General features: G+C 43.6%; 1 protein-coding gene across 2 annotated transcripts in view; it reads left to right on the top strand.

Moving 5' to 3' along the window:
* Positions 1-12,058, top strand: part of LOC110534480 (protein WWC2) — a 60,513-nt gene that overhangs the window by 15,487 nt on the left and 32,968 nt on the right. For both annotated transcript variants that reach the window (XM_090187564.1, XM_036933604.2), the window contains exons 3-9: positions 4,771-4,886; positions 5,076-5,163; positions 5,267-5,343; positions 6,141-6,220; positions 7,279-7,408; positions 7,676-7,804; positions 8,581-8,654. In XM_090187564.1, coding sequence (XP_090043690.1) covers positions 4,771-4,886; positions 5,076-5,163; positions 5,267-5,343; positions 6,141-6,220; positions 7,279-7,408; positions 7,676-7,804; positions 8,581-8,654 — 694 coding nt within the window. The remainder of the gene's footprint in view (positions 1-4,770; positions 4,887-5,075; positions 5,164-5,266; positions 5,344-6,140; positions 6,221-7,278; positions 7,409-7,675; positions 7,805-8,580; positions 8,655-12,058) is intronic.

Raw genomic sequence — 12,058 nt, 5'->3', positions numbered from 1 at the left:
TGTCACTGGCCGACCCACAATACCCCATAATGTCAAAGTGGAATTATTATAATACATTTTTTAAACAAATTAATTAAGAATGAAAAGCTGAAATTACTTGAGTCAATAAGTGTTCAACCCCTTTGTTATGGCAAGAATAAAAAAGTTCAGGAGTAAAAATTTGCTTAACAAGTCACATAATAACACGGACTCTGTGTACAATAATAGTGTTTAACCTTTCTAGGGCAGGCTCGACAATATTCCACTGAAAAGGCAGCGTGCGAAATTCAAAAATATTTTTTCAAAACATGTAACTTTCACACATTAACAAGTCCAATACAGCAAATGAAAGATAAATATCTTGTTAATCTACCCATCGTGTCCAATTTCAAAACATACATACATATGATTATACATATGATTATGTTAGGTCAGAGTCAAGTCACAAAAACACACACAGCCATTTTCCAGCCAAAGATAGGAGTCACAAAAAGCAGAAATATAGATAAAATTAATCACTAACCTTTGATGATCTTCATCAGATGACACTCATAGGACAGACATCATGTTACACAATACATGTATGTTTTGTTTTGTAATGTGCATATTTATATCCAAAACGGTTTACATTGGCGCGTTACCTGCAGTAATGTTATGATTTCAAAACATCTGGTGATTTTGCAGAAATACTCATAATAAACATTGATAAAAGATGCAAATGTTATTCACAGAATTAAAGATAGACTTATCCTCTATGCAACCGCTGTGTCAGATTTCAAAAAAACTTTGCGGAAAAAGCATAATCTGAAAACGGTGCTCAGAACCCAAAACAGCCAGAGGAATATCCACCATTTTGGCGTCAACAGAAGCTAGAAAAAACACTATAAATATTCACTTACCTTTGATGATCTTCATCAGAAGGCACTCCCAGCAATCCCAGTTCGACAATAAATGACTTATTTGTTCCATAAAGTTCCATAAAGCCCATCATTTAGCCACTTGTTGTTAGCATGTTCAGCCCAGTAATCCATCTTCATGAGGCGCGAGCACTTCCTCCAGACAAAAACTCGAAAAGTTCCGTTACAGTCCGTAGAAACAAGTCAAATGATGTATGCAATCAATCTTTAGGATGTTTTTAACATAAATCATCAATAAGGTTCCAACCGGAGAATTTCATTGTCTGAAGAAAAGCATTGGAACGAGTGCAAACTCTGTCGGGAGTGCGCATCATGAGACAGAGTCTCTCTGCCAGCCCCTCACTCAAAGAGCTATTATGAGCCCCTCCTTTATAGTAGAATCCTCAAACCAGTTTCTAAAGACGGTGACATCTAGTGGAAGCCCTAGGAAGTGCATTCTCATTCATATCTCACTGGGATTTCAGTAGGCACTGTTTTGAAAATCGATTTCTCACTTCCTGTTTGGATTTCTTCTCAGGTTTTTGCCTGCCATATGAGTTCTGTTATACTCACATAGATCATTCAAACCGTTTTAGAAACTTCAGAGTGTTTTCTATCCAATACTAATAATAATATGCATATATTAGCATCTGGGACAGAGCAGGAGGCAGTTCAGTCTGGGCACGCTTATTCATCCAAAAGTGAAAATGCTGCCCCCTATCCCAAAAAGGTTAACATGATTTTTTAACGACTACCCCATCTCCAATTATATGTAAGGTCCCTCAGTCGAGCAGTGAATTTCAAAGAGAAGGAGAAGAAAACAGGATGGATCAAGAACATTGTAGTTACTCCACAATACTAACCTAAATGACAGATTGAAAAGAAAGAAGCCTGTACAAAATAAAAAAGATTCCAAAACATTGATCACAAGGCACTAAAGTAAAACTGCAAATAATTTGCCAGAGAAATTAACCTTATGTCCCGAATACAAAGCGCTATTTTTCGGACAACTCCAACACATCACTGAGTACCACTCTTCATAATTTCAAACATGGTGGGGGCTGCATCATGTTTTTTTTTGTTTTTTGTTTTTTTGTGTGTGAATTTTTACCCCGTTTTTCTCCCCAATTTCGTGGTATCCAATTGTTTTTTAGTAGCTGCTATCTTGTCTCGTCGCTACAACTCCTGTACAGGCTCGGGAGAGACGAAGGTTGAAAGTCATGCATCCTCCGATACACAACCCAACCAAGCCGCACTGCTTCTTAACACAGCGCGCATCCAACCCGGAAGCCAGCCGCACCAATGGTCAGAGGAAACACCGTGCCCCTGGCAACCTTGGTTAGCGCGCACTGCACCCAGCCCGCCACAGGGGTCGCTGGTGCGCGATGAGACATGGATATCCCGACCGGCCAACCCCTCCCTAACCCGGACGATGCTAGGCCAATTGTGCTTCGCCCCACAGACCTCCCGGTCGCGGCCGGTCTCTGGTGGCACAGCTGGCGCTGCAGTACAGCGCCCTTAATCACTGCGCCACCCGGGAGGCCGGGCTGCATCTTGTTATGGTATGCTTGCCATCGTCAAGGATTAGGGAGCTTTTTAGGATAAAAAGAAACGGAATAGAGCTAAGCACAGGCAAAATCCTAGAGGGAAACCTGATTCAGTCTGCTTTTCAACAGATACTGGGACACATTCACCTTTCAGCAATAACCCAAGGTTGTTTACCAAGATGACATTGAATGTTCCTGACTGGCTTAGTTACAGTTTTGACAAATCGGCGTGAGAATCTATGTCAAGACTTGAAATGGCTGTCTAGCAATGATCAACAACCAACTTGACAGAGCTTGAATAATTTTTCAAATAATAATATTGTACAATCCAGGTGCTCTTAGAGACTTACTCAGTAAGACTCACAGCTGGAATCTCTGCCAAAGGATTCTAACATGTATTGACTCAGTGGTGTAAATACTTATGTAAATGAGATATTTCTGTATGGATTTTTAATCAAAATGGAGACAAATTGAGTGTGTTGTATTTTAGAGAGTCTGACTGGTGTCTGATGTGCTAACCTTTTGTGACTAGGGGGCAGTATTTTCATTTTTGGAAAAATAACGTTCCCGTAGTAAACGGGATATTTTGTCAGGACAAGATGCTAGAATATGCATATACTTGACAGCTTAGGATAGATAACACTCTAAAGTTTCCAAAACTGTACAAATATTGTCTGTGAGTATAACAGAACTGATATTGCAGGCAAAAGCCTGAGAAAAATCCAATCCGGAAGTGACCCATCTTTTGAAAGCTCTGCGTTCCAATGCGTCCCTATTGAGCAGTGAATGGGCAATCAACCAGATTACTTTTCTCTGTATTCCCCAAGGTGTCTACAGCATTGTGACGTAGTTTTACGCATTTATGTTGAAGAATACCCGTAAGCGGCTACATTGCGCAAGTGGTCACCTGATGGCTCTCAGAGTGATTCTTGCGTAAAATACAGAGGTAGCCATTATTCCAATCGGTCCTACTGAAAAACCAATTGTCCCGGTGGATATATTATCGAATAGATGTTTGAAAAACACCTTGAGGATTGATTATAAACAACGTTTGCCATGTTTCTATCAATATTATGGAGATAATTTGGAATATTTTTTTGGTGTTTTCGTGACTGCAATTTCCGGGCGATTTCTCAGCCAAACGTGAAGAACAAACAGAGATATTTCGCCTACAAAAATAATATTTTTGGAAAAAAGGAACATTGGCTATCTAACTGGGAGTCTCGTGAGTGAAAACATCCGAAGCTCATCAAAGGTAAACAATTTAATTTGGTAATTTCGATTTAATTTCTTGCTTTTCTGATTTCCGTGACCAAGTTACCTGCTGCTAGCTGGACAAAATGCTATGCTAGGCTATCGATAAACTTACGCAAATGCTTGTCTAGCTTTGGCTGTAAAGCATATTTTGAAAATCTGAGATGAAAGGGTGATTAACAAAAGGCTAAGCTGTGTCTCAATATATTTCACTTGGGATTTTCATGAATAGGAATATTTTCTAGGAATATTTATGTCCGTTGCGTTATGCTAATTAGTGTCAGTCGATGATTATGCTCCCGGACCCGGGGTGGGGAGTTACTAGAGGTTTTAAAGGAATAGGAACATTGTGTAAAACACACAGTGAAATGCCATTGTTGTTTGTGTCGATTTTCTTTGGATAGGATTGACCTGATGAAAACGTCAACCATGAAAAAATGTACATGTAACTGCCAAAATAAAGGAACACAACATGTCTTAATAGGACGTTGGGCCACCACAAACCACCAGAACAGCTTCAATACACCGTGGCATGGATTCTACAAGTGTCTGAAACTATTAGAGGGATGTGACACCATTCTTCAAGAAACACAAGAAATTCCATCATTAGGTGTTTTGTTGATGGTGCTGGAAACCGCAGTCTCAGGTGCCGCTCTAGAATCTACCATAAGTTTTCAATTGTGTTGAGATCTGGTGACTGAGATTGCCATGGCATAGGGTTTATATATTTTTTATGTTCATCAAACTATTCAGTGACCACTCGCACCCTGTGGATGAGGGCATTGTCATCATGTGGGGGCATAGCCACGGTAGCCAAAATAATGGCCAAAATAATAGCCTTCACAGCATTTTTATACATGACCCTAAGCATGATGGGATATTCATTGCTTGATTAACTCAGGAACCACGCCTGTGTGGAACTACATGCTTTCAATATACTTTGTATCCCTCATTTACTCAAGTGTTTCCATTACAATCAGTGTTCTGGCATGCTGTAGCTGTATGACACAAAAAGAGGCTACAAATAAAGTATTATCATCATCATCATTTGTTTATGGGAGTAGATCTCATTGATGACATTCTCCCCTCTCTAGAGAGTACCCAGCTAGAGGACCCCCGGGCGGAGTGGAGGAAGGAGCAGGAGAGGATGTTGAAGGAGTACCTGACAGTAGCCCAGGATGCCCTGGTCACCCAGAAAGAGCTGTACCAGGTGAAATGGATGAGTGAATGCATGGATGGATATATGGATGGATTGATGGGTAAATAAAATAATGACTGAATGGGTGGGTGGAAGGATGGATGAATGAATTAACAACTATGATGAGTGAATGGATGAACAAAGGACCTCATGAATGAATGAACGAACAAGACTTATTCCCGTTGTGATCTTCGATACCAGGTCAAAGAGCAGCGGCTGGCCTTGGCCCTGGATCAGTACACACGCCTCAACGACGCATACAAGGACAAGTCCAGCTCACGCACCAGCCGTGAGTAGTGAACCTGACCCAAACCTAGTTCTAAACCCATTGTCACACACAAGCGCGTCTGTCCTTCACACACTAACGGTCCAGGCGGCTCTCTCTCCTCCAGTGTTCTCGGGGTCTTCGTCCAACACTAAGTATGACCCAGACATCCTCAAGGCTGAGATCTCCACCACCAAAGTCAGGGTAAGATGCATGTCTCTCTTTCTCTCTCTCGCTCGCACTCACACCTCTTCCTAACTAGTGTCTTCTTATTTATTTTTTGTTTTGTTGTATTTTACCCCCTTTTTCTCCACAATTTCGATCTTGTCTCATCGCTGCAACTCCCCAACGGGCTCAGGAGGCGAAGGTTGAGTCATGCGTCCCCCAAAACATTACCCACCAAACCTTGCTTCTTAACGCCCGCCCACTTAACCAGGAAGCTAGCTGCACCAATGTGTCGGAGGAAACACCGTTCAACTGAAGTCAGCCTGAAGGCGCCCGGCCCGCCACAAGGAGTTGCTAGAGCACGATGAGCCAAGTAAAGCCCCCCCGGCCAAACCCTTCTCTAACCCGGACGACACTGGGCCAATTGTGCGTCGCGCTATTGGACTCCCGATCATATGACACAGCCTTAGATCGAACCCGGGTCTGTAGTGATGCAGTGCCTTACAACGCTGCGCTACTCGGGAGGGCAACTAGTGTCTTCTTGACTGTCTGCGTTTATGTCGTTCTCAATCTTCATTCTTTTTCTCCCTCTACCTCTTTCTCGTACTCTCTCTCTCTTTCTCTCTCTCTCTCTCTCTCGCTTTCTTTCTCTCTCAATTCAAAGGGGCTTTATTGGCATGGGAAACGTATGTTTACATCGCCAAAGCAAGTGAAATAAACAAGAATAAACAAGAACAAAACACACCTCTCTTCTCAATGAAAGTGCATTCCTCTGTGTCTCTGTTAATGTGTGTCTGTACTTTGGTTTTAACATTTGTATTTTTCCGCTACTGTAGGTGAATAAGCTGAAGAGAGAGCTCTCCCAGATGAAACAGGAGCTTATCTACAAAGAACAAGGCTTTGAAACCTTGCAGCAGTAAGTCCCCTTTTCACATTGATTACACCTGTCTGTCACACGTCTGTCTATTAAACACACGCACACATACAGCTGTGTATTGTCTGTTGCTCTGTGAATGTTGTGATTTTACAACTTTAGTGTTATGTGTCTGTTGGACTTGGTAGTGCCTGGGGGTGATCGTAGAACAGGTTGATTACATTACTCTGGTGCAGGAGCACTAAACTACAAAAATTGCAATGAATCATTCCAATATAAAAAAATATTCCACATAATAATTCACTATTCCTGTTGCTATAGGGTTATTTTCCTGCTGTAGCAAACTGGTTCAAATTAAGATCCGACATCTGTAGGAACCTCTACAGTCTACTAATGGGAATTCACGTTTGTAGGGAGAGAGATAATGACCATGAGATAGGAGGTAAAGAGAGAGGGGGGAGAGAGAGAGGGAGAGAATGAAGAGGGAAGGGGGGTTGATAGAAGGAGAGACAGAATGAAAGAGGAAGAAGGAGAATGGGGGATTGGGAGATGTAGGGAGAGAGAGAGAGAAAGAGAGGGGTTATGTTGCTCACATGGCACGCTCTGGATTAAGCCCTGTCCAAAGCAGCCACTTTTTATTACAATAATTGAAACAATGAAGCATTGTCGTTCACCCTTCACACACACTCCATCCGCTCAGGAGGCACACACAATAAAGGAAAAGAGTGAAAAGGGGGCAGGAACACACACACACACAAACTGCACGTTAGGAAGGTCAGAAATCATGCATGGCAGCTTAACTAAGGCTGCTTGTTATGTCATTTTCTCATACTACGCTATTAGACAAACACTCAACACACATCGCTCAACAAAGAGCTAGAAAATGAAAATGCGTGTAGACGTACGTATATATCTGAACTTTAACACCCATATAGACATCGATGTGTTCACATTCAAATTGATCTATCCAGAATCCAGATCATTGGAGATTCTGATATTTGTGAACAAAACTTGTCTTTCTTTGGACTCAGTGTGTTCTTCTCTCTTTGGTGTTGTGTCAAAAATAAAAAATGAATGTGTGTGTGCGCTCCCTTCTGCAGGATTGACCAAAAACTGTGTGGCGAGCAGAGTGGATACCGTCTGAAGGAGGCCAAGGCCATCGTGACGGAGCTTAAGTCTCTCCGCAGGGCCATCAGCTCTGGAGAGAAGGAGAAACAGGACCTCATGCAGGTACGTGTGTGTGTGGGAAATATTTTGGTCTGTGTGTGGGTTCCAATATCTGCTTTTTGAGAGCTCCTGGCAAGGTCATGTTCATTAGGAACCCAACAGAAGGAAACAGACTGAAACAGGAAGGGACTGGCTGAACTTATCCGATTTAGAAATGCTAATTTTCGTTTTTAAGTTTTGGTGTGGTGTGCCTTTCAACCCTGAACTTCCCTCTAGACCCACCCCACCCCTAGAGTCTAGACCCACCCCATGTTCTCCTCTCTCCCATAGTCTCTGGCTAAGCTAAAGGAGAGGTTCCACACGGAACACAACATGGGCCATTCGGAACCAGACCTCCGGAACCCAGTGGGCTCCAGACAGACGCTAGAAGCCGGCTCCCAGACAGACGTCTCTGGAGAGGTGAGCACCACCTCTCATTCTCTCCTCTCTTTCACTCTCACTTTCTCTCCCCTTATTCTCTCCAACACTCTTGCTCCTACTCTCACTCAACAATTTGTGCCTCCCCTCTCTCTCTCTCTTGCTTTCTCTCCTGTCTCTCTCTCTCTCTCTCTCTCTCTCTCTCTCTCTCTTACTTTCTCTCCTCTCTCTCTCTCTCTCTCTCTCTCTCTCTCTCTCTCTTTCTCTCCTCTCTCTCTCGCTTTCTCTCCTCTCTTTCGCTTTCTCTCCTCTCTCTCGCTCTCTCTCTTGCTTTCTCTCCTCTCTCTCTCTCCCCCCTTCTCTCCCATGTCCCTTTGTCTTAATAAAATGCCTGTGTGTTTCTGAGAGGAATGTCCCCGCCCCCTTCTGTGGGCCTTCCCTAGTGGGACTGGATTCCTCTGTACACACACACACACACACACACACACACACACACACTGGATTCCTCTGGTTCCTCGGAGCAGATGATAGCTGCTAGGGGCCCGGCCGGGCAGACTGGGCTCAGGGTTAGAGGTAGAGAAGCAAAGCAGCTTACTACACTGGGGCTTTTCTCCCTCCCTACACACACACACACACACACACACAGAGCGAGACATTCACCGATGGAATGCTAAATGGAGGGAGGGCAGAATGAGGGATGGAGAGGTGGAGGTCTCTCTAATGATATTAAACCCAGTCACTTGAACTTCAAGCAGGTACATGTGATGTTTTTGTTCTCTCTGTCTCTCTCTCTCGCTTGTTCTCCCTCCGTTTCTCAGGCTGGTTTGAGGAGCAGATCGTCCTTGGCTGAGAAGGTTAGACTTAGTCTCCAATATGAAGAGGCCAAAAGAAGGTAATCTCTCTCTCCATCTCTCTCTCTCTCTGTTTTTTTTACTGCAGACATTCCTTATGTGAATATGCATATCACCTGACCACAGAACTGCAACAGTAAACTCAACTCAATAGAGATGGATAGAGGGCGCACTTGACCGAAAGCCTGAAAGCACTTTAACATGGGCCTTAGATCACTTTAACATGGGCCTTAGATCACTTTTAACGTGGGCCTTAGATCACTTTTAACGTGGGCCTTAGATCACTTTTAACATGGGCCTTAGATCGCTTTAGCATGGGCCTTAGATCACTTTAGCATGGGCCTGAGATCACTTTAACATGGGCCTTAGATGACTTTAGCGTGGGCCTTAGATCACTTTAACATGGGCCTTAGATGACTTTAGCATGGGCCTTAGATCACTTTAACATGGGCCTTAGAGCCCTTTAACATGGGCCTTAGATCACTTTAGCATGGGCCTTAGATCACTTTAACATGGGCCTTAGATCACTTTAGCATGGGCCTTGATATCGCTTTAGCATGAGCCTTAGATCACTTTAACATGGGCCTTAGATCACTTTAACATGGGCCTTAGATGACTTTAGCATGGGCCTTAGATCACTTTAACATGGGCCTTAGATGACTAGCGTGGGCCTTAGATCACTTTAACATGGGCCTTAGATCACTTTAACATGGGCCTTAGATCACTTTAGCGTGGGCCTTAGATCACTTTAGCATGGGCCTTAGATTACTTTAGCATGGGCCTTAGATCACTTTAGCATGGGCCTTAGATCACTTTAACATGGGCCTTAGATGACTTTAGCATGGGCCTGAGATCACTTTAACATGGGCCTTAGATGACTTTAGCGTGGGCCTTAGATCACTTTAACATGGGCCTTAGATCACTTTAACATGGGCCTTAGATCACTTTAACATGGGCCTTAGATGACTTTAGCATGGGCCTGAGATCACTTTAACATGGGCCTTAGATGACTTTAGCGTGGGCCTTAGATCACTTTAACATGGGCCTTAGATCACTTTAACATGGGCCTTAGATCACTTTAGCGTGGGCCTTAGATCACTTTAGCATGGGCCTTAGATTACTTTAGCATGGGCCTTAGATCACTTTAGCATGGGCCTTAGATCGCTTTAACATGGGCCTTAGATGACTTTAGCATGGGCCTGAGATCACTTTAACATGGGCCTTAGATGACTTTAGCGTGGGCCTTAGATCACTTTAGCATGGGCCTTAGATTACTTTAGCATGGGCCTTAGATCACTTTAACATGGGCCTTAGATGACTTTAGCGTGGGCCTTAGATCACTTTAACATGGGCCTTAGATCACTTTAACATGGGCCTTAGATCACTTTAGCGTGGGCCTTAGATCACTTTAGCATGGGCCTTAGATTACTTTAGCATGGGCCTTAGATCACTTTAGCATGGGCCTTAGATCGCTTTAACATGGGCCTTAGATGACTTTAGCATGGGCCTGAGATCACTTTAACATGGGCCTTAGATGACTTTAGCGTGGGCCTTAGATCACTTTAGCATGGGCCTTAGATTACTTTAGCATGGGCCTTAGATCACTTTAACATGGGCCTTAGATCACTTTAGCGTGGGCCTTAGATCACTTTAGCATGGGCCTTAGATTACTTTAGCATGGGCCTTAGATCACTTTAACATGGGCCTTAGATCACTTTAACATGGGCCTTAGATCACTTTAGCGTGGGCCTTAGATCACTTTAGCATGGGCCTTAGATTACTTTAGCATGGGCCTTAGATCACTTTAACATGGGCCTTAGATCGCTTTAACATGGGCCTTAGATCGCTTTAACATGGGCCTTAGATCGCTTTAACATGGGCCTTAGATCGCTTTAACATGGGCCTTAGATCGCTTTAACATGGGCCTTAGATCACTTTAACATGGGCCTTAGATCGCTTTAACATGGGCCTTAGATGACTTTAGCGTGGGCCTTAGATCACTTTAACATGGGCCTTAGATCACTTTAACATGGGCCTTAGATGACTTTAGCATGGGCCTGAGATCACTTTAACATGGGCCTTAGATGACTTTAGCGTGGGCCTTAGATCACTTTAACATGGGCCTTAGATCACTTTAACATGGGCCTTAGATCACTTTAACATGGGCCTTAGATGACTTTAGCATGGGCCTGAGATCACTTTAACATGGGCCTTAGATGACTTTAGCGTGGGCCTTAGATCACTTTAACATGGGCCTTAGATCACTTTAACATGGGCCTTAGATCACTTTAGCGTGGGCCTTAGATCACTTTAGCATGGGCCTTAGATTACTTTAGCATGGGCCTTAGATCACTTTAGCATGGGCCTTAGATCACTTTAACATGGGCCTTAGATGACTTTAGCATGGGCCTGAGATCACTTTAACATGGGCCTTAGATGACTTTAGCGTGGGCCTTAGATCACTTTAACATGGGCCTTAGATCACTTTAACATGGGCCTTAGATCACTTTAGCGTGGGCCTTAGATCACTTTAGCATGGGCCTTAGATTACTTTAGCATGGGCCTTAGATCACTTTAACATGGGCCTTAGATCACTTTAACATGGGCCTTAGATCACTTTAGCGTGGGCCTTAGATCACTTTAGCATGGGCCTTAGATTACTTTAGCATGGGCCTTAGATCACTTTAACATGGGCCTTAGATCGCTTTAACATGGGCCTTAGATCGCTTTAACATGGGCCTTAGATCGCTTTAACATGGGCCTTAGATCGCTTTAACATGGGCCTTAGATCGCTTTAACATGGGCCTTAGATCACTTTAACATGGGCCTTAGATCGCTTTAACATGGGCCTTAGATCGCTTTATCATGGGCCTTAGATCACTTTAACATGGGCCTTAGATCGCTTTAACATGGGCCTTAGATCGCTTTAACATGGGTCATAGATCACTTCATCATGGGCCTTAAGTCCCATCCGATCTGACTTCAGATCAGAGCAATTAAGGGTCCACGTCCAGCCATTAAATGGTTATGCATTATCAGTCACAGGCGGTGACTTGGACGGCTGTCAGTTTCACACATTAGCGATGTGATCTGGGACCACCGTGGGCAGTTTTAGGCTCAGTGAATAAAAGGCAGGTAAACCCCTCCCCTTATGGACTGTAATCCCTGACATTTGGGCTTTGAAACGTTTTCTAATCCGCCGGTATAGAACAGGTGTTTCTACAGAGAGCCGGCGGTAGAGTGTGGCAGCATGACAACTCCCCTGTTACCCCTCCTCCTTTCGTAGATGTGGGCTTGCTGCTGGCTTTAGACCCCTGAGAGTGTGTGCCAGGAGAAAGGAGTTCAAGACAAGCATTTTCACTGTATTCCCTTATGAGCGCATGTGTATTTATATAAGGGTTAAAATAGACTACATGGCCAAAAGTATGTGGACACATGCTCGTCA

The sequence above is a fragment of the Oncorhynchus mykiss genome, chromosome 10 (genome assembly GCF_057628025.1).
Source record: "Oncorhynchus mykiss isolate SJ-2025 chromosome 10, ASM5762802v1, whole genome shotgun sequence".
Lineage (NCBI taxonomy): Eukaryota > Metazoa > Chordata > Actinopteri > Salmoniformes > Salmonidae > Oncorhynchus > Oncorhynchus mykiss.
Note: the sequence above shows the minus strand (reverse complement) of the source record. Positions and strands in the feature narration are given on the sequence as shown.